Source organism: Prionailurus viverrinus, chromosome C1 (assembly GCF_022837055.1).
Source record: "Prionailurus viverrinus isolate Anna chromosome C1, UM_Priviv_1.0, whole genome shotgun sequence".
Taxonomy (NCBI): Eukaryota; Metazoa; Chordata; class Mammalia; order Carnivora; family Felidae; genus Prionailurus; species Prionailurus viverrinus.
Window position 1 is genome coordinate 50272333 of NC_062568.1, and position 25734 is coordinate 50298066.

At 35.1% G+C, this 25734-nt stretch overlaps 1 protein-coding gene across 1 annotated transcript in view; it reads left to right on the forward strand.

Annotated features, from left to right (window-relative positions):
- The window catches only part of TTN (titin), a 274200-nt gene that overhangs the window by 133148 nt on the left and 115318 nt on the right, over positions 1-25734 (forward strand). Inside the window, 24 exon segments of the mRNA XM_047870979.1 lie at positions 358-429; positions 1632-1700; positions 1978-2067; positions 2226-2519; positions 3405-3485; positions 4276-4353; positions 10638-10724; positions 10839-10922; positions 11008-11091; positions 12339-12422; positions 13918-14001; positions 14085-14168; positions 14356-14439; positions 14572-14655; positions 14786-14869; positions 14995-15072; positions 15471-15554; positions 16012-16155; positions 16427-16504; positions 20117-20230; positions 21535-21603; positions 23869-23949; positions 24868-24939; positions 25557-25646. Coding sequence (XP_047726935.1) covers positions 358-429; positions 1632-1700; positions 1978-2067; positions 2226-2519; positions 3405-3485; positions 4276-4353; positions 10638-10724; positions 10839-10922; positions 11008-11091; positions 12339-12422; positions 13918-14001; positions 14085-14168; positions 14356-14439; positions 14572-14655; positions 14786-14869; positions 14995-15072; positions 15471-15554; positions 16012-16155; positions 16427-16504; positions 20117-20230; positions 21535-21603; positions 23869-23949; positions 24868-24939; positions 25557-25646 — 2253 coding nt within the window.

A 25734-nucleotide genomic window follows, 5' to 3' on the forward strand; every position in this document is an offset into this window, starting at 1 on the left:
TTTTTCTGGCAAGGCCCTGTCGTAAGATTTTCTCCTAGTTTCTAGTTTTGGGGCTTTTATTCAATATGAAAGTGGAGGGAAATCTATTTCTGTGTTGTTTATAGAATAATTCTTAGCCTATTATTCCTGTAAACTATGACAAGCTTTTTCATTAACTGATATTATGTTTGCTAATAGGATTAAGAAATAATAGCCTTCTCACCTTTAGAGTCTCTATTCCATATATATAATTACCATTTAGGTTGCTAATATCTTTTAAAAATGAGTCAATGCTTTTTTTGCCATTTTTTGCATATATGGATGTTGTTCCATTCATTGCGTGTCATTTTTCAAAATGTCTATCTAATACCTTTCAAGTGCCTGAAGTGGTTAAGAAAGCAGTACCTGAAGCACCTACTCCTGTTCCTAAAAAAGTGGAGCCAGCCAAAGGTATAGCAAATCTCAATTAATAACATCTTTAAATTCCAATTAATGTTCTTTTAAAAAACAAATTTCTTTTCTGACTGCTTTCTTTAAATAGCAAACTTATGAAATTGATTAAGGATCAATAAAACTGTAACCCACTCCATATCTTTAGCCTTTTTGGAATGTTAATGGATGGTTATGTGTGTATATATTATTCCAGAAGTTTCTCATTGTAACTGAGAATTTTAATGTTAATTAGTACATTTCTTTGTACTTTTATACATAACAATAGGTTCTTCTTCCCCACATTCCATTCATAAATCTTATTCCATTACATAGAGTTTTCTCATGTTACTATAAGTATGTATACAATCTTATTTTATAGGGGAAAAAAATTTGTCCTAATGCTTGGATAATAACTATTTTAAAGAGCCTTATGTCCTTTCTAATATTTTGCCTAAGCACTCAAGTTTACTGCAAAATGTCTACTTCTCATTGCTTCCTAATAAAGTTAATGCTTCAGGAGTGCTCTTAGTCGATGAGCTTACACTGTCCCTATCACAGTAGGCATCGCCAGCAGATGTAATAGTATCAGCAGAAAGGGCGCCTGTGTCAAGGCTTAAGTACTCTATTATGGTAATCACTTCAAAAAAGTCTCTGTCAAATTAAAAATTGTAGAAGTCGGGGCGCCTGGGTGGCGCAGTCGGTTAAGCGTCCAACTTCAGCCAGGTCACGATCTCGCGGTCCGCGAGTTCGAGCCCCGCGTCAGGCTCTGGGCTGATGGCTCAGAGCCTGGAGCCTGTTTCCGATTCTGTGTCTCCCTCTTTCTCTGCCCCTCCCCGGTTCATGCTCTGTCTCTCTCTGTCCCAAAAATAAATAAACGTTGAAAAAAAAAAATTAAAAAAAAAATTGTAGAAGTCTTTGTCACATTAAAAATAGGCCCAATATTGGTAACCCCTGCTATTAAAAAATAAATAAATAAATAAACAAACAAACAAACAAACAAACAAACAAACCAGCACAGGTTCTTGTGGACACGTCCTCTAAGGTTTGGTTAGCACAAATAAGGGATTTGGAAAGATAACTTTATTGCCTATAAAACTGGTGGCCAGTAGTACGGAGTGTCTTCTTAAACTTCGATTATTAAAGATGTTGTTTTTGCTGTTTTTATTTCTTGTTTATTATTGAGTATTGTCAGCTAACCGAAATGCCTAATACCTTTAAAGTGCCAAAGAAGGTTCCTGAGGAGAAAGTACCTGTTCCTGTTCAGAAAAAAGAGCCACCTCCAGCCAAAGGTACATATTCTCTTATAAACCTAAACTTTCTGTTAATATATTCTCATTAAGATTTTTATGTATGGGGTGCCTGGCTGTTTCAATCCACTCTTGATCTTGGGGGTCATGAGTTCAAGCCCCACGCTGGGCATGAAACCTACTTAAAAAGAATAGATTTTTTTTTAATTCAAAAAAAGATTCTTATGTATTATGTCTCTGTGTCTTGACTGTTTTGATGTCTTTTGTCTATGAAAATTTGCTCTTAACAGTCCTAAATATTAAAACTATATCTTTAAAGTGCCTGAAGTACAAAAGAAAGTCCCAGAAAAGAAAATTGCAGAAAAGAGAGTCCCTGTGCCTAAAAAAGAAGCTATTCCCCCAGCTAAAGGTATTTTCGGAAAGATCTTTGATCTTCACTTATTGTTGCATGAAAGCTTTTTTTTTTTTATTTCAATTGTTTTTATTCTGTATTTTGAATTTACATTTTCATTTCTCTTGTGTTTTTTAAAAAAAAAGACAAATTTCTTAAACTAGATGCTCTTTCAGGGAGGACTGTCCTTGAAGAAAAAATATCAGTTGCCTTCCACAAAGAGGAAGTAGTAAAAGAAAGAACAGAATTAGAAGTAGTGGAGACACCAGTAGAATATCTTGAGGAAGAAGAGTTCCATGAAGTTCAAGAATATTTTGAAGAAGAAGAATTCCATGAAGTAGAAGAATTCATTAAAGTAGAACAACCCAGAATTGAAGAAGTACACAAAGCTGAAGAGGTCCATAGAGTAATAGAAGTTTTAGAGGCTGAAGAAGTGGAAGTATATGAAAAACCCAAAGCTCCACCTAAAGGTATAGGAGAATTCTGTAGATACTACAAATTGTTATATCTTGCTCTAACTCACTTTTTTTTTAAGTGCATTTCATGTTCAGTTTGGAACACTAGAAACCCACTTACTTTCCAAGTTAAAATCATTGAATGCTTTAAGCATGAGCTTCAACTATTTGATACAAAGATTAATATGGAGTAGAGATTAACCACACAGAATATAATTTAGCAGGCAAAATAATAGTATTTGATATCTACTTATCTAAGGAGCTCACTATATGAATTTGTAGATTCTTTTTTGAATCTAGATAAGAATGACTGTTGCAAACAAAATTATTTGTTTGTACAAAATTCTTACAAACATAAGAATGATTGTTACAGGTACCAAAATATCTGACCAAGGTTATCAGTTGAGTGAAAAAGAAGCTCCTCAGTTCACTGAAGAATTTACATGTGAGGCAATACAACCATTGCTTTGTTATCATGAGTCAACTGTTCACAAACTGATCACTGCTTATCAAAAGCTTCTGCCATTTTATGATATTTTCATTAGAGAAATAACATTAAGGAAGTAAATGAAACATTGGTAACACCACCCATTCTTGTATTTTTTGAGGAGAAACCATGATACAAATAAATTCTCTTCAATACCACTCCAGATCTTGAATGAATTAATATATGTGTAATGTGAAGGAATATGTGTATGGTGTGCATGTGTGCTTTGTATACATAGAAAATCTACAATATAGATGAAATCTAGCAAAGTCACATCTCTTTTAGAGGTGTGATGCAAATTCAAAAAAAAAATTCAAAAAGCATTTATGAGCCCTCATTGGACTAACTTTATTAGTAGCACTCCCTAATACTTTAAGAACTCATTCTAAATCAAAACACTAATATCTTTGAAGGGCCTGAGATATCTGAGAAAATCGTTCCTCCAAAAAAACCACCCACTAAAGTTGTTCCTCGAAAAGAGCCACCAGCTAAAGGTATTTCATTGGTGAAAAACTACTTACCTAATTATATGTACAGTAGCACCTTGATTGCATTATAAGTTTGTGTTCTTGATGTTTTTCTTCTGTGTTTTGTGTTTTTGGAATTTCTAAGACAAACTATTATCTTTAAAATGGTTGAGGGTCCAAAGGAAGTTCTACCAAAAGAGAAAGCCACTGTGGTTATACCTAAAAAAACAAAGCAAATATCCTTATCAACCAGATAGTAAACCCAGGTTTCCTTCTTTGGTACTATTGAATTGTATATTCACTAATATGCCTTTTGATAAATCCATGTTTTCCTATTAATCACTAGTTTTAATAACTTAGTAATAATAAATACATAGTGACCGTGTGTTTAATGTCCCTGCTTTGTTCATTCTTGTAAACCTCTTGAGTTTTACAACAGAAATTAAAAAAAACACCTGATAAATAATATATATTTCTATCTTTAAAGTCCCTGAATCATTTAAGAACATTATCATTTAAGAGAAAGTATCGATTATTCCATCAAGACAAGCAGAAGTAGCACCAGCTGACAGTGTCTTGTTAATTTTTCTTGTCAAATTCTTAACGGATTCTAACATGGGAAATTCTTCTGGATCTCTGTTGTCATGTTTGTTATCAAAATTCAACTCATTTTAAGTACAGTAATGTATGTGATAAAGTGAAACTTTTATATTGTGACTATGTCATGTTTTGTGTTTATGTTTTTCTTATGTTCTGCTTGTTACAAATCTTTATGAATGTTTAAAAGTAAAAGAAACTATTACTGCTATCTTTAAAGTACCTGAAGTGCCCAAGAAAATTGTGGTGGAAGAAAAAGTACGTGTTCCTGAAGAGCCCAAATTTCCACCAGCTAAAGGTACCTGCCTTTGCTGATTTCACCACTAATATAAAACCCCCTTTTATTCACTTACTGTGGAGCAGAGAGAAAGAGAGATCATTCTCCCCTCAATGCCACAATATAGCTGAATTATGTAAACTGCAGTTTATGTTCTAAAACATAGTCTTCCCTTTGTGATGACCTTCTGGAAACGAAGGCATATGCCTAAACATTGTTACTGTTTTTGTTTGATCTTCTTCTTAAGTGATAATTAAGTGATATTGACCCCCTCAACTTCTTTTCAAAAATAATTTATTTTGGAACTATTGTCAGGAAGCTCTGGAAACAAACATTCCAAATAACAACAGAAAATGATGCTATACCCCAAGGGCAAAGTATTTTTAATATGACAAATCAAGAACTCATCAACAAGGCAATCTAGAGAGATGCACTGTGTATTTAGTTGGCTTACGATTTTGGAATTCTTGGTGTTCTTGTTAGATCCCCCTCTTTATCTTGATATTTTAGACCCAATTATGATATTTTTAAAAATAAAATAAACAAATATCTTTAAAGCACCTGAAGTACCCAAGAAAATTGTTCCAGAAGAAAAGGTTCATGAAGCTGTTCCTAGAAAGCCTGAAGTTCCACCAGCTAAAGGTATACACTGATACTAATCACAACATGAAATGATTCTTTGTTTAGTTATTCATAGTTTAAAATGAATGTGTGTGATGTTAAATTCTTGTATTTGGCTTCTTTATATTCTTTGCATATTTTTTATTTATCACAATTAATATACTAATATCTTTAAAGTTCCTGAGGTGCCTAAGAAAAGTATTCACGAAGAAAAATCAGCTACAGTTCTTTCTGAAGACACAACGATGTACAGTGAGTGTAGAAAAATCGGTGCTTCTCTTTGGTTTCAGTTGTGTTTGTCTTCACAGCTTTTAAAAATAAATATACTAATACCTTATAAAAGCCTAACATGCCAAAAAATATTTGGCCAAAATTAAATCATTTGAAAGTTTACTTGCTCGGACAAGGTATATCCCCTCACCAGTTAAAAAAAAATAGTCCTTTACCTGTAACGTTGCCCAATTTTAGAAAAGCCATTTGCCTTGTTGTATTTGTCACTGTCTTGTCTCGTTCTGCTCTGTGTACAAATATCTTCAGCTCAAAAGCATTTTATTTTCTCAGGCCATGAAGTAACTTACTTTAACTTCATAATAATATTTTAATTGGACTTTATAGATTCAAAATGCCCCATTATTATTTTTCTACTCTTCCAAGCCATCATTAGAAATATTTTGGCAATACTGCTCCAATCAAACCATAGATTTATAAGGCCATTACAACATCAAAAGAATTCTCAAGCCATTTTTTTGGTCTTGTGCAAAATTATGATTAAATAATTTGAGGAGTAAAATATGAATAATAAAATACTCTGAATAGAATACTATTCAATAATCTGAATAGTAAAATTGCTAGGAGTCAAGATACTCTTCCATTTATTTCAATCCAAAAAAATGCCAATAGTTCTGATATTCTTTCATTTAGTTTAATCTAAAAATTCCCTGCTTAAACCCATTTTTTTTTGTCTTTAATACTAGGTTGGGATAAAAATATATGATGACTCCCTTCTTTGAATACCTTTTCTATGCTTGAGTTTCATTATTGTCATCAGCCAGTCTTCCTTTCTAAAAGCTGGAGAAATCTTTTATTTTCTTCATTTGCCTTATTTCCAAAGATTTAATTATTTTTCTTTTTCTTTTATGCTTCCAATCCCTAAGTGGTTATTAAACTATACAGCCATAAGCCAGATGTGGTTTGAGATTATAGCCAACTAGGTTTCTGGAAAAGGAAAGGATTTATATGAATTTCCAGTAGCCCAAATATAACATAAGAGAATTCTTAATGTGCAACTCAGTATCAACCCTGTTCTTTATGAACAAAACCAAGAGCAACAGGACAGTTTTACCAATAACTTTCTGCAAAGTAGAATTATATAGCCCCTGACCAGGGAATTCCTCAATTTTATCATCATCATAAATGAGGGTTCCATATGATAAAACTGGAAATTAGCCAATGTGTTATTGTCATTAGTTTGTGTCTATGTACTACTGGTAACTTGGGTGATGAGCGTGTATTATGTATTATGTTTTCTTAATACTGTTTGTAATTGACTTGAAATTCCCTTAATTGTATAAATACTAATATCTTTAAAGTTTATGAAGTGTCTGAAGAATCCACCTCAGAAGAAAAAGTACTTGTGACTCGTCCTCAAAAGACAAAAACCAAAATAGCAAAAGGTATATAACACCAATGATCTGGTCTGAAGAAAATTTATTTTTTAGCTTGTTTTAAAAGCTGAATCTTTTCCTTCACTGTTTATAAATATAACTATACTCATATCTTTTAAGTGCCTGAGCCACCCAAGAAAGTTGTTCCAGAGGACAAAATATATGTGACTATTCCTAAAAAGAGAGAAACACCAGCAACTAAAGGTACATTTCAACAACCTCAAACTTGGATGAATAACTTTGGATTCAAGACTCAAAAATTGTGTGTTACATAATTTACTGTTTTTACAACTTCTAAGTGTAAACCTACTAATATCTTTAAAGAGCCTGATACAACCAGAGAAGTTTTTCTGGAGGTGGAGTTACCTGAGGCTGTTCCCCAAATTCCAGAGCATCCTCCAACTCAAGGTATAATTCTTAGTTATGAAAATCTAAATAAGAAAATCTTTCTTCTTCAGTCTGAAAGATATGTTTAGTGTTTTGTGTAGGTTCTCAGAACCTCTAACGCTAAAATACTAATATCTTTAGGGCATCCAATGTACCCAAGACAAGGAACTTTATATGACTTGCCTCCCCCGCCGCCCAAAAGAGTCCCACTCATACAATGTACAAGGATAAACAATTAGAACAAAAATTAAATTTCTAACTTAAAGTTATAATATCTGTTAACACATGTAACTTTCTTAATATGTTGTGTCTTCATGTCTTTGCCTTTTTCTCAACTAAAAAATACTAATATCTTTAAAGAGTTGGAAGTCTCCAAGGAAGGTCTTCCAGAGCGGCAAGCTCCTGTTGGTAAAAGAAGAAAAACACCACCACCAAAAGGTACAAGCCAGAAAAAAAGTCAACTTTCATATCTCATGATTGTAGTTGTACTTAACCCATGCAAATATACTTATATCTTGAAAGCTCCAAATGCTACCATTTCAGAGAAGTGGGAGCCCCCAAAGCAGAAGCTCGACTGGGTATACACATGTTCCCAGGAGTTATTCAAGAGAAAATAGAGGAGGAAAGATCTTTAACTTATCTAAATGGAAGATACGTGGGTTATAAAGTTTAACCTCTGAGGCCTTCAGGGAGTATATGAATACATATAATGTTATATGAGACCCAGATAGATTCTTCAATAGGATTACTAATACTATTATTGTTTCCCCAAAAAGAAAAAAATCAGAATAGCTAGAAAAAATCTACACAAGACCACTTAAAATATTTATATCCCTGAAACTAGATTGAATTGGTTTAGCTCCCCCTTTAAAGCAGATATCAGTGCCATCAAATGACAGAGGTGTTTGGCTGTAGACTATAAATCAGCAATTCAACTCTCCATGGGGTTGAAATCACAGAATATAACTGCTTAATAGAGTTGCTTTTCTATTAAGATAAAAACTTACTACTAAAAATAGGCATATTAATTTGAAATAATTATTTTCCCATAAGACTTAAATACAGAAATATTTTTGGAAAACCATGACTTAAAGACAATAATATATGAAGTTCAATGACTTTGAGCAGCAGTTCTTTCTGTAATACCCTCTCCACTTGAGAGCCTTCTAAAACCAAGGCAGTTAAAACTAGTTAAAGTTGGAATTCTGTACTGAATACTTAGTTGCTCCTCTCATTGTCTTTTATTTTTAAAGAGTTCTACATTTTTCCATTTTGAGTGTTTTAAATAAATAAAAATATGAGAAAGTTTTAAGACATCTAGCATAACAGTTTCTTTACAATATCCATGATATTCCGTACTTTAAAGAATATCTGAACACTTGGACCTGATTTTTTCAGTCTAGATCTTTAGGTCATTCTCCTGTCTCCCATGCCTGAAAAACAAACACCTTTCTAAGGTGCCTAAAGTAGGGGTACAAAATGAGGCCAATCCAGATAAGAAAGAAACTGTTTTGTTCTCCTCAAATTAATATATAAATGTACATCATTAGTTATACAAAATCAATTTTTCTCACTTGAAGCTAATTTTCCATGATCTAATTTTCTATACATCTACCATTCCAAGAAATTAAATTACTAACATTGACAGTACCTGAGGTGACCAAGAAAACAGCTCCTAATAAGTATGTATTCTTACCATCGTTTAAAAAATCCAATGTGGGGAGCAAGAAGGGCCCCCAGTCTGGGGTGTTCCTGTAGGTTGAGTTAGGAATAAAACTCTTCATCACTCTAAAGTATGATGCATTAATATCTTTAAAGTGGCTGAATCACTTCAAGAAGCTGTCCCTGTAAAGAAAACACCCAAGGCTGCTCCCCCTGAAATTGAAACACCTTCCAGTAAAGGTATCATTCATTCTATCATTCCTGCCTTCATTCATTTCATAAATGTCAATGGTGTATATGGTGGTAGGGAGCTAGGAAATAATGAACAAAGACAATTAAGACTTGATTCCTTTCTTCAAAACTTTATACCTCATCCACCTTTTAAAAGAAGCACCCATGTAACCAGAAATATCACTTTGGTTCAGTTCATGTCTAATGTCAGTTAACTAGTGTCTTCACTGATCCCTTAACCTCTAAGTATGATACTAATATCTTCAAAGCACCAGAAGCTATGGAAGAAGGTGCTCCTGAGATGCAAGTATCTGAAGATGTTCCTAAAGAGCCAGAATCTCTGCCTGTAAAAGGTATGTGATACCTGTGAACAGATTCTGAAGAAGAGATGATATGTCCTCAGCTCCTAAAACCATGTTTTTCTAATGTCCTTTGTAACACATAAACATAAAAATACAAATATCTTTCAAGCATTTGAAGCTGCGCCCAAAGTTCCCTCTCAGAAACAAATATTTGCAGGTGTTCCTATTAAAACAGAAACCTCTTCTACTAGGAGTATTCATTCAACAAATACTTAGTGAGGAGGGTCCACAGTGTCACAGGAACTATGCCAGGTGCTAGGGAAGGCCTCTTCTCAAGAATGGACAGGGAAAGAAGAGACTTCTAGAAAACTACATTTGCTAACTTATTGTGGTTACTGTTTTCACTAACAATTTTAAATCTTTAAATGTGAAATACTAATATCTTTAAAGTGCCTGAAGCTCCTCAAGAAGCTGTTCCTGAAAAGAGAGTCCCTTCCAAAAAAAGAGAACCTCCTTCAGTTAAAGGTACAAATTACCATTCCCTCAAGCTGAAGAAGAAATAGCTCTTGTAGTCTTGAAAATATTTTGCTGTTCCTAGTGATCTTCATAACACTAAATATTAAAATACTAATTTCTTAAAGTACGGGAAGCTCCCCAAGAAATTGTCCCTGAAGAGAAAACATATGTGGTTCCTCACAAAAAGCCTGAAGTTCTTCGTGATGAAGGTATATGTTGCTAGAAGCTTAGAATTTTGGGAAAATGTCTTTTCCTGTGTAAATGTGTTTCCTGTTTGTCCTGATTCTTATAACTCCTAAATGTAAAAATATTAATATCTTTAAAGTGCCAGAGGCTCCCAAAGAAGTTGTCCCAGAAAAGAAAGTGTATCCTCCCCAAAAGCCTGAAGTCGTACCTGTCAAAGGTACATTCTAAACCACTCTCTAAGGTGGGGTAGGGAGGGCAATGGAAAGAACCACCTTACTGGACTTGAAAGTTCTTGTCTGTGTTGATTCTTGTGACTCACATGTAAATTTACTAATATCTTCAAAGTACCAGAGGCTCCCAAAGAAGTTGTCCCTGAAAAGAAAATGGCTGTGGCGCCTCCTAAAAAGCCCAAAGTCCCATCTGTTAAAGGTAGTTGTCACGAACGTTAGGTTTAAAAAGATACAACTCTTCTGTTTTTGGAAATATTTTGTTCTAGCGGTCTCACAATGCTTACATGTAATTTTACTAATATCTTTTAAGTGCCCGAAGTTCCTCAAGAAATTGTCCCTGAAAAGGAAGCACCAGTGGTGCCTCCTAAAAAGCCCGAAGTCCCACCTGTCCAAGGTATTTGTCACTGGCCTTAGGCTTGTAAAGACATCACTCTTCTGCTCTTGAAAATATCTTGTTCCATTGGTCTTCATAACTCCTAAGTGAAATTTTGCTAATATCTTTTAAGTGCCCGAGGCTCCCAAAGAAGTTGTCCCTGAAAAGAAAGTGGTTGTGGCGCCTCCTAAAAAGCCCGAAGTCCCACCACCTGTTAAAGGTACTTGTCACCGATCTTAGGCTTATAAAGACATATCACTCTTTTGCTCTTGAAAATATCTTGTTCCAATGGTCTTCACAACAACTGATTGTAATTTTGCTAATATTTTTTAAGTGCCCGAGGCTCCCAAAGAAGTTGTTCCTGAAAAGAAAGTGGCTGTAGCACCTCCTAAAAAGCCTGAAGTCCCACCAGCCAAAGGTAGTCACCCCCATGCCACTGTATTTGATACTGTCCATTTTTTTCTCTACTCTGTCTAATCATGAAAATACTAATATCTTTAAAGTACCCGAGGTGCCAAAGGCAGCTGTTCCGGAAAAGAAGGTGCCTGAAGTTATTCCTCCCAAACCAGAAAGTCCACCCCCTGCAGGTAATGTCAAAGCTATACATACTAGGAAAAGAAAACAACTATAATTCTAGCTAGAAAATTATATATGTAAATACCGCAGCATAAAGGTGATATAATTCTAAGGAAAATAAAGTCAGGAGTTAACCAAAATATCTTAGTGTATAATTACATGGTACAGTCACCAATTTTTTTCATCTTTTCTAAACACAAATTACCAATATCTTTGAAGTGCCTGAGGTGCCGCCAAAGAAAGTCATCCCTGAGAAGAAAGTACCTGTGGCTCCTCCTAAAAAGCCAGAAGCTCCACCTGCTAAAGGTATTTATCCTTCCATGTTGTTGGTCACCTGTTCCAGGGGGCTGGGAAAAGTGTGTATAGACATGTCTGCCAGTCCATGAATTGTCTTTGCTTGGATAAATGTGTTGTCGGTATTCCACTTTTATAATCTCTTACTAAAAGATACTAATATCTTCAAAGCTCTCGAAGCTCCTAAAGAAGTTTTACCTGAAAAGAAAATATCTGTGGTTGTACCCAAAAAACCAGAAGCCCCACCTGCTAAAGGTATTTATTCCCACTGCCCTGTTAAGAAGAAAAACTATTGTCTTGTACTCTTCACAATCATTGTAATATAGGCCTTCATCATTCATAAATTCTAAACATTCTAATATCTTTTAAGTTCCTGAAGTTGCTCAAGAAGTTGTCCCAGAAAAGATAATTCCCAGGGCACCACCCAAAAAACCAGACGCCCCACCTGTCACAGGTACATATTAGCCCTGACTTTATTTGGAAGAAGAAATATCTCTTCTATTCTTGAGAATAATTTTAGCCTATAGCTCATCATTAACTACTCGTTTAATACTACTAATATCTTTCAAGTGCCTGAAGTTCCTCAAGAAGTTGTTCCAGAACAGAAATTCCCCAGAGTACCACCCAAAAAACCAGAAGCCCCACCGGTTTCAGGTATTTTTCACTCCTATCCTTATCTACAGAAGAAATACCTGTCCTACTCTTGGAAATATTTTTAGTCCACTGTCTTCATTAATCTAAATGTAAAACTACTAATATCTTTTAAGTGCCTGAAGGTCTTCAAGAAGTTGTCCCTGAAAAGAAAGCACCAGTGGTGCCTCCTAAAAAGCTGGAAGTTGCACCTGTTCCAGGTACTTGTCACTCACCTTAGACTTCAGAAGAATATAACCCTTCTGCTTTTGAAAATATTTTGTTTTAGCAGTCTCATAACTCCTAAGGGTAATTTTTACTAATATCTCTTAAGTGCCCGAGGCTCCCAAAGAAGTTGTCCCTGAAAAGAAAGTGGCTGTGACGCCTCCTAAAAAGCCCGAAATCCCACCTGTTAAAGGTATTTGTCACCAACCTTAGGCTTAAAAAGACCAACTCTTCCGCTCTTAAAAATACCTTATTCCAGTGGTCTTCATAACTCCTAATTGTAATTTTACTAATATCTTCTAAGTGCCTGAAGTTCCTCAAGAAATTGTTCCTGAAAAGAAAGCACCAGTAGTGCCTCCTAAAAAGGCTGAAGTCCCACCACCTGTTAAAGGTACTTGTCACCAACCTTAGGCTTATAAAGACACCACTCTTCTGCTCTTGAAAATATCTTGTTCCAATGGTCTTCACAAACAACTAAATGTAATTTTACTAATATCTTTTAAGTGCCTGAAGTTCCTCAGGAAATTGTCCCTGAAAAGAAAGCACCAGTGGTGCCTCCTAAAAAGCCTGAAGTCCCACCATCTGTTAAAGGTATTTGTCATCGACCTTAGGCATCACTCTTCTGCTCTTGAAAATACCTTGTTCCAATGGTCTTCATAACAACTAATTGTAATTTTGCTAATATCTATTAAGTGCCTGAGGCTCCCAAAGAAGTTGTCCCTGAAAAGAAAGTGGTTGTGGCGCCTCCTAAAAAGCCCGAAGTCCCACCACCTGTTAAAGGTACTTGTCACCAACCTTGGGCTTATAAAGTCCCCACTCTTCTGCTCTTGAAAATATCTTGTTCCAATGGTCTTCATAACAACTAAATGTAATTTTGCTAATATCTTTTAAGTGCCTGAGGCTCCCAAAGAAGTTGTCCCTGAAAAGAAAGTGGTTGTGGCGCCTCCTGAAAAGCCGGAAGTCCCACCACCCGTTAAAGGTACTTGTCACCAACCTTGGACTTATAAAGACCCCACTCTTCTGCTCTTGAAAATATCTTGTTCCATTGGTCTTCATAACTCCTAAGTGAAATTTTGCTAATATCTTTTAAGTGCCCGAGGCTCCCAAAGAAGTTGTCCCTGAAAAGAAAGTGGTTGTGGCGCCTCCTAAAAAGCCTGAAGTCCCACCACCTGTTAAAGGTACTTGTCACTGATCTTAGGCTTATAAAGACACCACTCTTCTGCTCTTGAAAATATCTTGTTCCAATGGTCTTCATAACAACTAAATGTAATTTTGCTAATATCTTTTAAGTGCCCGAGGCTCCCAAAGAAGTTGTCCCTGAAAAGAAAGTGGTTGTGGCGCCTCCTGAAAAGCCCGAAGTCCCACCACCCGTTAAAGGTACTTGTCACCAACCTTGGGCTTATAAAGACCCCACTCTTCTGCTCTTGAAAATATCTTGTTCCAATGGTCTTCATAACAACTAAATGTAATTTTGCTAATATCTTTTAAGTGCCCGAGGCTCCCAAAGAAGTTGTCCCTGAAAAGAAAGTGGTTGTGGCGCCTCCTAAAAAGCCCGAAGTCCCACCACCCGTTAAAGGTACTTGTCACCAACCTTGGGCTTATAAAGACCCCACTCTTCTGCTCTTGAAAATATCTTGTTCCAATGGTCTTCATAACAACTAAATGTAATTTTGCTAATATCTTTTAAGTGCCTGAGGCTCCCAAAGAAGTTGTCCCTGAAAAGAAAGTGGCTGTAGCACCTCCTAAAAAGCCTGAAGTCCCACCAGCCAAAGGTAGTCACCCCCATGCCACTGTATTTGATACTGTCCACTTGTCTCTACCCTGTCTAATCATGAAAATACTAATATCTTTAAAGTACCCGAGGTGCCGAAGGCAGCTGTTCCGGAAAAGAAGGTGCCTGAAGTTATTCCTCCAAAACCAGAAAGTCCTCCTCCTGCAGGTAATAATGAAACTGTTAAAACCTATATATATAAATATATACACACGTGTATATGTGTGTTGTGTATATATGTATATATGTATTTTTTTAAAGAACACTGTTTTCTTAGTGTTGTAAAAATCTTTTTGTAAAACAATTCATATGCTTTAGTCAATTCTTGCATTAAAATGAGCTTGTGTCTTTAAAGTGTACGAGGAGCCTGAGGAAATTGCCCTGGAAGAGCCTCCAGCTGAAGTTGTGGAAGAGCCAGAGCCTGCCGCTCCCCCAAAAGGTACTTGGCCAGCTAGGTTCCCTCAGCCAATTTTCCACCCCTTTCGCCCTGAAGATGCTGGACATTTTGAGCTTTTGTCTCATTTCTCATCTATCTTCACTGAGTCTAAAAAATAAATTCTAATATCTTTAGTGACAGTGCCACCCAAGAAACCTGTCCCAGAAAAGAAACCACCTGCTGTTGTTGCCAAAAAACCCGAACCACCACCAGTGAAAGGTATTTCTCATTGCCACTAACCTCCTACAGAAAAATGTCTGTCTTTAAAGTGTTGGGTTCCACTGCTATACTTAATGGTTTCCATATGTCATTGAAACTATGAGCTAAAAATGACTAATATCTTTTAAAGTGCCCAAGGTACCCAAGGAAGTTGTTCCTGAAAAGAAGGTGCCTCTAGTGGTTCCCAAAAAACCAGAAGTCCCACCTGCCAAAGGTACATGTCTACCATTTGATGGAGGATAAAAACCTCGAACTCTTAAAAAGTATTTTGTTCTATGTAAATGTGATGAATGTTTACTAGTGACTCTTCCTAATGTTAAAATACTAATATCTTTAAAGTGCCCGAAGTTCCAAAAGAAGTTGTTCCAGAAAAGAAAGTTGCTGTTCCCAAGAAGCCGGAAGTCCCACCACCCAAAGGTACATGTCACTAATGAGACTCTGCAGAAAACACTCGCTCTTTGTTTTAAAAGTCATTTATTATAGTAAACCCTGTTGTTTGTCAAACCTAATATTCATAATTACAAACCTGCCGTTCTGGGTTTTTAGGGTTTAAATGTTCTTAAATAACACCATTGTTTAAAAAAAAAGAATTGACGCATCTATTCTAAGCATTGGAAGAGTTTTTGTTAATCTTAATAGGCCACTCTTTTCCTCCCTGCTGTGTGTGGATCTCAGAACAAATTACTGGCCTTGTAAATTTTGTTCTTGGATTTGTCTCTGGGTTATTTGACCTAGATATGAACTAGAGGTGGTATAAATTCCATGTACTGTACTTCTCAACTACCTAAAAGTAAAATTAACTAATATCTTTAAAGTGCCAGAGGTACCAAAGAAACCTGTCTTAGAAGAGGAACCAGCCATTCCTGTTCCTGAGAGAGTAGAGTCTCCTCCTCCAGAAGGTACACGTAAGACCATTAATGAGCTTGCTACTCATGACAATTGCTAATTTAAGCCTTGTTCCTTTTTTTCTAATCTAGTATCTCTTGGTCATTTTCTATCCTTTAGTTATTTGTCTTAATTATTCTTAATTAGCTCTGATTTGGGTTATCAATCAAACATCTACATAGGGCATCATAGGCATCATAAGCTATATGAAAATTTCTCTCATACGCACAGAAAGGAGGACAGAACTGATGACTATAAATGACATTAAATACCAAAAGGGCTTTTTCAAACATTCAGATAATAGAAACAGAAGTCAGTGCAAATGAGATAGATTTCATCTTCACAAAAATAAGAGAAGATATTAATTGAAACATGGAAAGAAATCAAGGTTACTAGTTCTTATGTTCAGTGTTTTGTGCATTTTAGAATATTGTTCCACGCGTGGAATTAAAATTAACTATATTTTTTAAGTCTATGAAGAACCTGAGGAAATTGCTCCTGAAGAGGAAGAGCCAGTTCCTGTTGTGGAAGAGGAAGAGCCAGTTCCTGTTGTGGAAGAGGAGGAACTAGTTCCTGTTGTGGAAGAGGAGGAACCAGAAGCACCACCACCAACAGGTACAAGGCAGGATCCTGTACTGTCTAAGAAAATACATCCTTTGATTTTTATATCGATTGTATATCTTCTTTAAGATAAAATTCCAGTCTTCTATCTTCTTATTTGAAATTTGACTTCATTGGCAAAACCGGAAGCCATTTGCACTCCAAAAGCTATAGAATTTTACAATATGCCTACCAAAGGAATAGGTGTGATCTTCTTCATTCATTCATTAACGTTAAGCCTTTCGTTGTAATCATTTGACTCTAAAAGAAATTATTATCCTTCAAGTGCCTGAAGAACCAAAGAAGGTTGTTCCAGAGAAGAAAGTTCCTGTTATCAAGAAACCAGAAGCTCCACCTCCTAAAGGTTCTTATAGTAAAAGAAATCAATATTTGCTTCTTTTCTGTGTGCTGTCTAAATGTGACACTCTTTCTTTATTACGTATTGTGTTGTATTCTGTGTGTAACTGTTATCTAAATGTTGGTGTGTTGGACAGACTCATCAAATTAATGTGTACATATTGCATCTTGAAATTTTATATATTAAATGCTACTAATATCTTTAAAGTACCTGAGATGGCAAAGAAAGTTGTCCCAGTGAAGAAAGTTCCAACTGTTAAGAAGCCAGAAATACCAGCAGCTAAAGGTATTCATGTCATCATTGATATTATTTTTATAAAGTAATTTGATATCTGTCCTTGTTGCATAACTAAGGACAAGAATGTCCTGATTTTGTTTTCAGTAATTTTAATGTCGTTCCATTAATTATAGATTCTTTATTCTTAACATATAAAATGTTTTCAAAAGTCTTTTTACAAATAAAACTAATATCTTCAAAGTGCCTGAGGTGCCCAAGAAACTTGTTCCAGTAAAGAAGGAACCTGTACCTGTTACCAAAAAACCAGAAGTCCTGCCAGAAAAAGGTACCTACTGTGAAGAAACAATATCTATTTCTCTGAATCACATCTGAGCATTTTAGTAATAGTGCCCAGAGCAAAACATACCGACGTTTTTGCAAAACCACTTTTCCCAGGTAAAAAGGGGAAAGTAATGAGGGCAAAGAGAAAAAATGAGACAGATAAGCAGGAAAACAAACATAAGGAGATTCAGTGGTGCTATGACGTGGTCCATGTGGTAGAAAAAGACCTCCTCTGATTGAAGGTGTAGAACAGCTCAATCGAGCATATTTTGTTGAATGTCTTATAACTAACAAAACAGTGTACTAGAAAAAAAGAAAATAAGATCTGATCCTGTCTTCAAGCACCTTAACTGCAGTGAGAAGAAAGCACAGCAATAACACCTATCGAGACAGGAAGTGACCACAACTACAGAGTATAAGGGGTTACAGAAGCACAGAGCGAGGGAGATCAACTTCAGGCAGAGAGGCATCAGGGAAAGCTGTATGAAAGAAATAGCATTTTATGTTTTGATGGATTTTTACATTGTAGTCATTGAGAAAATGGTTTTCTAAGCAAAGGGAAGATTTCAAAAAATATTTTTAACGTTTATTTATTTTTGAGATGGGACAGGACGGGCAGAGAGAGAGAGCGGGGGGTGGGGGGGGGAGAGACACAGAATCCAAAACAGGCTCCAGGCTCTGAGCTGTCAGCACAGAGCCTGCAGCAGGGCTCCAACCCATGAACCGTGAGATCATGACCTGAGCCAAAGTCAGACGCTTAACCGACTAAGCCACCCAGGCACCCCTAGGCAAAGGGAAGATTTTATCAAAAGGCACAGAGGTAGAAGAGTCTAGGAAGTTCAAGGGCTGTCAAATAAATTTGTGCAATTTGAGGATGGATTGGTTGTGGTGTATCTTGAAAGACAGGCTGGATATAAAGCTGAGAGTCATATTTTGGAGTTCTTTGAATGTCCCTATGAGATGTGTCCTCTATTCTGCAGGCAACAGGAAGCTTCAAAGGCTTTGAAGCAGGTGTACCAATTAGTAAGAGCTGGGCTTCAGAAAAATAACTGGCAGTAATTCCAGCTACTGGAAGACAGTGATAATAGTAAAGAGCCACTGCAGTTCATTAAGGTCATTAAGAGTTGGACAAGATTGGTGGTGGTAGAAATGGAACAAGAGTGAGAGAAATGGGAGATCTAATTGGTGTCTATTATCAAAATAATTAGGGAAATAGAGGAACCCAAGATGATTGTAAGGATTGTAGCTAGATATCCATGAGGTTCATTGGGTCCCTAACTAATATTAGAAGATAATGAATATATTTTTCACTTTTCAATTTGGAGCTTAGGAAAGAGAGCTGGAGATGTAGATCTAGAAATGAGAGGCACAAGAGTTGCGGGTACAGGAGTGACTGCTTAAAGAATGTAGAGCTGATTTGTAAAGGCTTCAGAGTTAGACCAGTGGAGAACACTGACACTTAAGGGTACACAGAGGAAGAGAAGTAAATGAAGAAGGCTGAGAAGACTCGTGTATAAAATTGGAATGTCCAGAAAAGCCATATTCCCCCACAGTGTCTTATAAGATAAAGTGCTTTCCCCTGTATTCTTTGCCTGCTGTTTGCAGAATCTTGCACATCTTCTAAATTCTTAATAGTAAAAAAAAAAAAATCAATGTCTTTAAAGTGCCTCAAGTGCCCAAGGAAATAGTCCCAGAGAAGAAAGTGTCCATTCCTATTCCTGAAGAGCCAGAAGCTCCACCTGTCCAAGGTACATGGCTGCTCTATAAATCTTGGAAAGATGACAATTGTCTTCATCTTGCTTTGGTTGTAGATGGGTCTTATGTATTTATCTGTTGTCTGTCTTATGTCCTGAAGTTGATATCTTGGGGTCATCTGAAGAATATGTTATTGAGTCTAACTAAGATGATATGTTGTAACTTAGCAGTTACAGGATTCTCTTGTGAATTGAGTCTAAAATATAACACTGTGTTTTTTAAGTTGAAGTGTCTCCTGAGGAAATAATATATGAAGAAAAAGCATCCATAACCATTGGTAGAAAAGTGACTCCCCCTGTTGAAGGTATATATATGTGTGTGTGTGTGTGTGTGTGTGTGTGTGTGTGTGTGTGTGTGTGTGTGTGTGTGTGTATACACACACACACAGTATTCATAGGGTGACATTCTTTCTTAAAATTATATACAGAAGCATTCCAGCATATGTTTGCTTCATTTTTCAAATAGTTATACTTCTTTTGAATATAATCTTGAATTTGCTTATTCTTGACAGTAATTGTAAATTCCCAAAGATAGTTTACAAAGCAAAACTGGAATAATTGCATTGTATTCTCAAACAACAACCCCATATCAAATTTTAAGTCATCTCATTTGCTATCAACATACAACAAATAAAGTAGTTAATAGAATGTTTTAGTGTAATAGAAACCTTAACTCTTTTTCTATATAAGTGAATCTGTACGAATTGTATATTTTTGTTTTTGTGACTAAAATCTTTGCAACTGTGTGAAATTTGTATGAGTCTCTGTGAAGAACTTTACAACCTCATATCTTCTGTCAACATTCTTTAAAGAACGTGAAATTCAAAAGTATATTGAGCCTGAAGAACCTGAACCTGAACCACAGCCAGAAGAAATACCGATACAAGGTATTCAATTACTTGGATTATCTTCATCATCATAGACTTCATCTTCATATACATATGTATGTTTTATGTTTGTCTGTAAGTCTCTTTGCATCTGTATGTAAGATACTCTTTTTTAAGTGTGCATTTCATTCATATGTATCCTTGTCATTTGTACTGTTGATCTCATGTCAGTGTGGCATATACGGATACTTCCTTTGTTTTTATTGGTGCCTTTGCTGTATTTCTCATCATCTGTGTACAATGTTGATGTTTTTGTGTTTTATGTGGGATACTGTTTTATGTTTTATGTTGGACACTAATAAGAACTTAAAAAGAAAACCTTTTATTTCATATATGTTTAAATTTCTACTGAATATACTATCTACACACCTGCTAATTAACATATACATGTACTAACACTCCTGAAATACTCTTTCAAGAACCTGAACCGGAAAAGAAGGTTATTGAGAAACCAAAACTCAAACCAAAGCCTGCAGTACCTCCTCCTGCTCCACCTAAGGAAGATATGAAGGAGAAAATATTCCAACTTAAAGGTATAAAACGCCACACCAAAATTTTATTAACCTGCTTCAAACTTCTATTCAGTCATCAGAAATGGTGCTTGCAAGAAATGTATTACTTTTAAAAGTGTGTGCTTGCAAACACAATCAGGCTGTGGGAATTGCATAGAGACCTGTGTTTTCTGCTGCCTTTGGGTGCTTTGCTGACAGAAAGTGTATCATGGTTAGCTTCATCCTGGCGATCTGGATGCAGGCGCTGTCCAACTAACTTTCTTACGGAGAAAGGATTGCCTCGTTTCAAAGTGTGATTGCCATGCATATCTTTGAGATCTTGTGCATTTGGGATGTATAAGAAAACTTTGCATGAAATTTTTAACGTTGCAGTAACAAATTTAAAACTCTGTTCTTAAAGAATTTCACGCGCTTTAAAACATACTCTAAATAATATATTTATGGCGTTGATAGCTGATATGTGCTCATATACCATCAAAGGAAAGCATATGAATGATAGAAAGTCACTGCTCCCTTACTTTTTTTTTCTTTCACAACTTAATAAAAGCCAGATTGTGTTCTGTAGTGGTCCTCCGTGTAGCCAGAAAGAGCGATTATGAATACATTTGATATCCAGCATCTCTTCTCATTGTTAAGTTTCCCTTCATTCTTTTTGCATTTAGATATTTCTTTGAACTGATGCAATATTACTTAATTTTTAAAATAACATCTTGAAACACTGAAGTAAACTGGCAAAAGCATATTATTCTTTTAATTGTAATACAGTGTTGTCTTATTTGTAGTGTCATGAGATTTCTCAACCTAAAATAATCTACATATAATCTTAGATAAGCACTTTTCCCATACTCACCTACACGTGTACAAAGCCAGGATATTCCAGAGTAATACTGCTTATAATGATTCTTGTCCCTCTTCACTCCTCCTGACCAGTAGGGGTAACTTCTGGTATTTTAAGTCAGACATAGAAAATGGGCGCCTTTTAAGACTACCCATCTGTTGATTCATAGTCCATGAAGACGCACACTTAATACACTTCCCTTAATATAAATTTATACTCAAAGGAATATTTCTTTCTCTTGCAAAGAACAAAAATTATCTTCTTTCTCCACCAGACTTATACTTACAACCCAAGGTCAGAGTAAATAGGCAATGTTTTCATGGTTTAAGCGCGTCTTGTGTGTTCTTTGGTGGCTGCTGTTGGCTGTTATTAATGCTATTTCGTTGTCAGAAAAGCTTGGTTTTGACTCTTAGAGCACATATTTAAAAATTTGCTTCAGATTAGTCTAAATATACAAATAATAAAATTAAGATCATATTCTTTAAAGCTGTTCCAAAGAAGAAAGTTCCTGAAAAACCTGAAGTTCCAGAAAAAGTGGAGCTTAAACCTCTGAAAGGTATTTCACAGTCTGGGAAATGCATTTATATGCATTATCCCTTCATCTGACTTTTGGCTCTTCCTGTCTTCTAGAATGTTCTTTCTTTCTTTCTTTCTTTCTTTCTTTCTTTCTTTCTTTCTTTCTTTCTTTTTCTTCTTTCTTATAAGTAATCAGAGTAATCTCATTTATTTCTTGTATTTTTGTAGCTTTTATGGTCCTGGCTCATGAGTGTTGCTTCCTCTGTCTCCCATCAAATTCATACATTTGTGGATAGATATTGTTTATCTTTGTCTCATCTACATATGTCTTCTTGCATTTTCCTAAACTTAAAAATATCACATTTTACTGACTAGCTGAAATTAGTATCAGGACCCATATTAGGTTAAAATGCAGGGAGTTAATATTAGAAAACTTTGGAATTTCACCTGAACAACAGTATTTTAGCCAGTGTTATAAGCACTAAAAATAAGTCACGCTCTCCTTCTGTATTACTGAGATGATTCATAGAGATTTCCTCAGGCCTTTCCTGTCACTCTCTTGTCACTGACTCCAAGACATTCTTTCAGGTGTACAGATCTCACATTTTAGGGAACATTCTTCATTGCTGCAGGTCATTTTTCAAAATTTATTTCTCTTGACACAGTATTTTCCCTATCTAAACTTAGACCCTAAAGGAAAATAAATGGATCATAAATTTTAGAAAATTTTCTGTTACAAATAAAATTATTAACTTTTCTAGTAAGTATAATGGGTAATAGTGTTCTATTTAAGTAATCAACGTGTCCAGACCCAGAAACTGAATCTGTTGTTGATTCACTCTGTAATGTTAGAGAAGTCACCCCTCTAAATACACATTTCCTGATTTACAAAATGGGGATTACAAAATAATGTGATAATGGCTGTTAACTAGTGACAAGGAAAAGCCACTCAAACATTCAAATGACATGTACTTACATATAATAGCTTTAAAAATAATAGCTGCAATGGTGTGTTCTGTACCTGAAAGGAAATAATATGGAAAAACAAATGCAAAGATGTATTTCCACTATGTCCATCATGTGAGTAAAGGATATATGCCATCCTTATGTTCATTAGATGTGTGGTTGTCTCTCCAGGTTTGATCAATAAAAATGGTTATACATTGAGAATATTAGTAATCCTAAAATAGTATTGAAAGTCAGCACAATTTATCATGGTTAAAAAAGTTTAATGTTTAAGTGTGAAATTTTACTTAACATACATGACAGAAAAAAATCATTTAAAATGAAATGCTTACATATTTACCTTTTGTATATTTAAATTTTTAAATGCAAAGTTATCTTCACATTAAAAAAATAAAACTATTTAGTGAATTGCAAATATCTTGTTTAAAGGCACCAAATAGGAAATTTTATAGAAATATCGAAAATTCAGATTTCACATGACTAAATAAATATGGTGTTAAGTGATACAAAATAATGTATTAAATTGATTTTCATTGACATTAGTAGAGACGTAAGGTGGTTCAATAAGCATCCAGTGTTTCTCTTTTTTCCACTCAAATCTTTGAGGGGGCTAGAGGAGGAGGAGGAGAAACATTATATATGCTGTACATATCTTCGACTGTGCCCAACAGTCACTGAAGATGCAAAATAGAATGAACTTAGACTTGGGTCCCTTTTTAGTCTAAAGACCATTTTTTTATTCATTAAAAAGAACTCCAACACCAGCTCTCAAATTCTATAGTTTTATAATTTTAGGTATTATTTCAAAAAGGAGATCTTGAGAAATGATATTTCTCTTCTGTTAAGAAAATGAGAATGGCCCTTTCCCAATATCAAGGTCATCAGCCAGATCCCGTGGCTTTCTTCTCTTACCAGTGGAGAAGATTGAATATTGACACTAACACTTACCAGTATCATTTTAATGTAATTAATGGTTCGTGAGACACCAATATAGATTTGAACAATCTATAATTGTAGATTGGGGCAAAGATGCTGTCAGGAAACCTATATGTGATCAAAGACTCATAAAGTCAATATACAATGACGTCTTCTACCCTCTTTTAAGATGAATATATTTGCTTGTAATAAATGCAGTGGAATTTGTCACAAGGCTATGTAGATGTTTGCAGAGGAAATAACTTGAAGTGTATTATTTACTTTTAAATTCTGTGATATTTATAGGCAGCAAATGTTATTACTTATGCACTGCAGTTAACTAGTTTTGAAAGAGACCTTTTTCTTGTTGAAATTTACTTTTTATATGAATTCACTTCAAAATTTGAAATCATATTCTTTTAAGTGCCTGGAGTTGAAAAGAAAGTTCGCAAATTACTTCCTGAACCTAAGCCTCAACCAAAGGAAGAAGTTGTTCTCAAAAGCGGTATAGTATTTTTCAACTGTTTTTTTTAGCTTTACGTTGACCAGAAACAGACTTGAAAGCTTACAAAATGTTTCTGTCTCTTGGTCAGATTACCTATTCAGATACCTATTTATCACAATTCATTTATAGTTGCATTGAAAATTAGGAAGGTTATCATTTCCATATCTTTTTTAAAAGAAGACAGAAATTTTGTAAGCACTCACAGTGTTTTGAAATTTACATGAATAGACATAACCAAATTGATAATGCTCTAAGCTAATAATAATGACCACAGCTGTCATGTTTGTAATCACATGATGTAGTAAAATACACTAAGCCTATTAAGTACCCCAAATTACAGAGGAACTATGTAAGCCTAAATTCAGTATTCAGCTTTGAAGTGTAACACAGGACCATCACAACTAGTAAGTAACATTTTTAAAAAACTGAACATTTCTTTCTACTAATAAACTATTAAAGAATTGAAAGTAGGATTTTCAGATGAAGAAGTTGTAACATTTTCTTCATGCAGAATTACAGATATCTAGGCCACAGTTCTTTGGCTATCTCCACTTAAGTAAACTTTATACTTATTTAAACACTCCTCGTTATATTAGAATGTTGAATTATGATTCGAATTTGTTGCTATTTAAACTTATTCATTTTGTGATTTGGTCATTTTTGTAATGGAGTTGTCTCCAAACAACAGATTGGCTATGTACATGGATATAAAGTGACTCTGAGTGTTATTCTAATTAATATAGCAACCTTTGATTTTTTTTTCTTAAAAACAAGCACTTCTAGCATAAATGTTAATTGCCTAGTGCACCAGGTGGCATGCTTTTCATTTTCCTTGCTTTGTGCACTATTTGCATTTGTCTAGCTCAACATCTTCATTAGTTTGTCTTGGTTTACATATAAGCCTTTTTGTCTTTTAAGTTCTAAGAAAGAGGCCTGAAGAAGAAGAACCTAAAGTAGAACCTAAAAAACTAGAAAAAGTTAAAAAACCAGGTAGGAATCTCAGTAACAATTCTCTTTTAACAAAAGGGACATTTAACAAAAGGTTTATCTTGTAAACATTATCGGAGTTAAATATAAACACAGCTTCATATTTCATCTGTGAAATAGTCTGTGCTTTCCATTGTCTGCTTTCTGTTTAAATATCTTTATAGTTATTTCAAATCCATTCATGTATGTCCCTGTACTTCATTGTTGTTAGTACTTTGCCACTGGTCCTTCTGGTAGAAGTGATTGTGAAATAATCAAAATGGCTACAAAATAACTTAATGGGAGGGTGTCAGCAAATGTGGCACAGAATTTGGGGGCTTTTAAGTGGGTTGATTTTTATCATTAGTCTATTTTCAAAGGATGTATTTATTGGGAACTGTTATGGAAGTGATTTAGACAGGGGAAGCTGACGGAGTTAGGACCCAAGTGGATGGAATAAGAGAAAGGCAAATAAACTGAGGCAGAGTCAAGAAGAGAAAATAGAAATTAGTTGATACAGTATAAGGTTTTGTTAAAAGCCATTAATGGAGCTTTTGAAAGATAGTTTGATCTGATTATTTCAGGTCAATTGATTTCTAACTATTCAAATAACACTAGAAAATAATCTTACTATCTTAAAGTACCAGAGCCACCTCCAAAAGCTGTTGAAGAGGCTGAAGTACCTCCAGCTGTTACAAAAAGGGAAAGGAAAGTTCCTGAACCAGTAAAAGGTACAAACTTATTGGCACTTTCTTAGTCTCTAAAAATGCAAATATGCATCATTTAAAATACCATTACACTGGCATTAAGATTGGAACA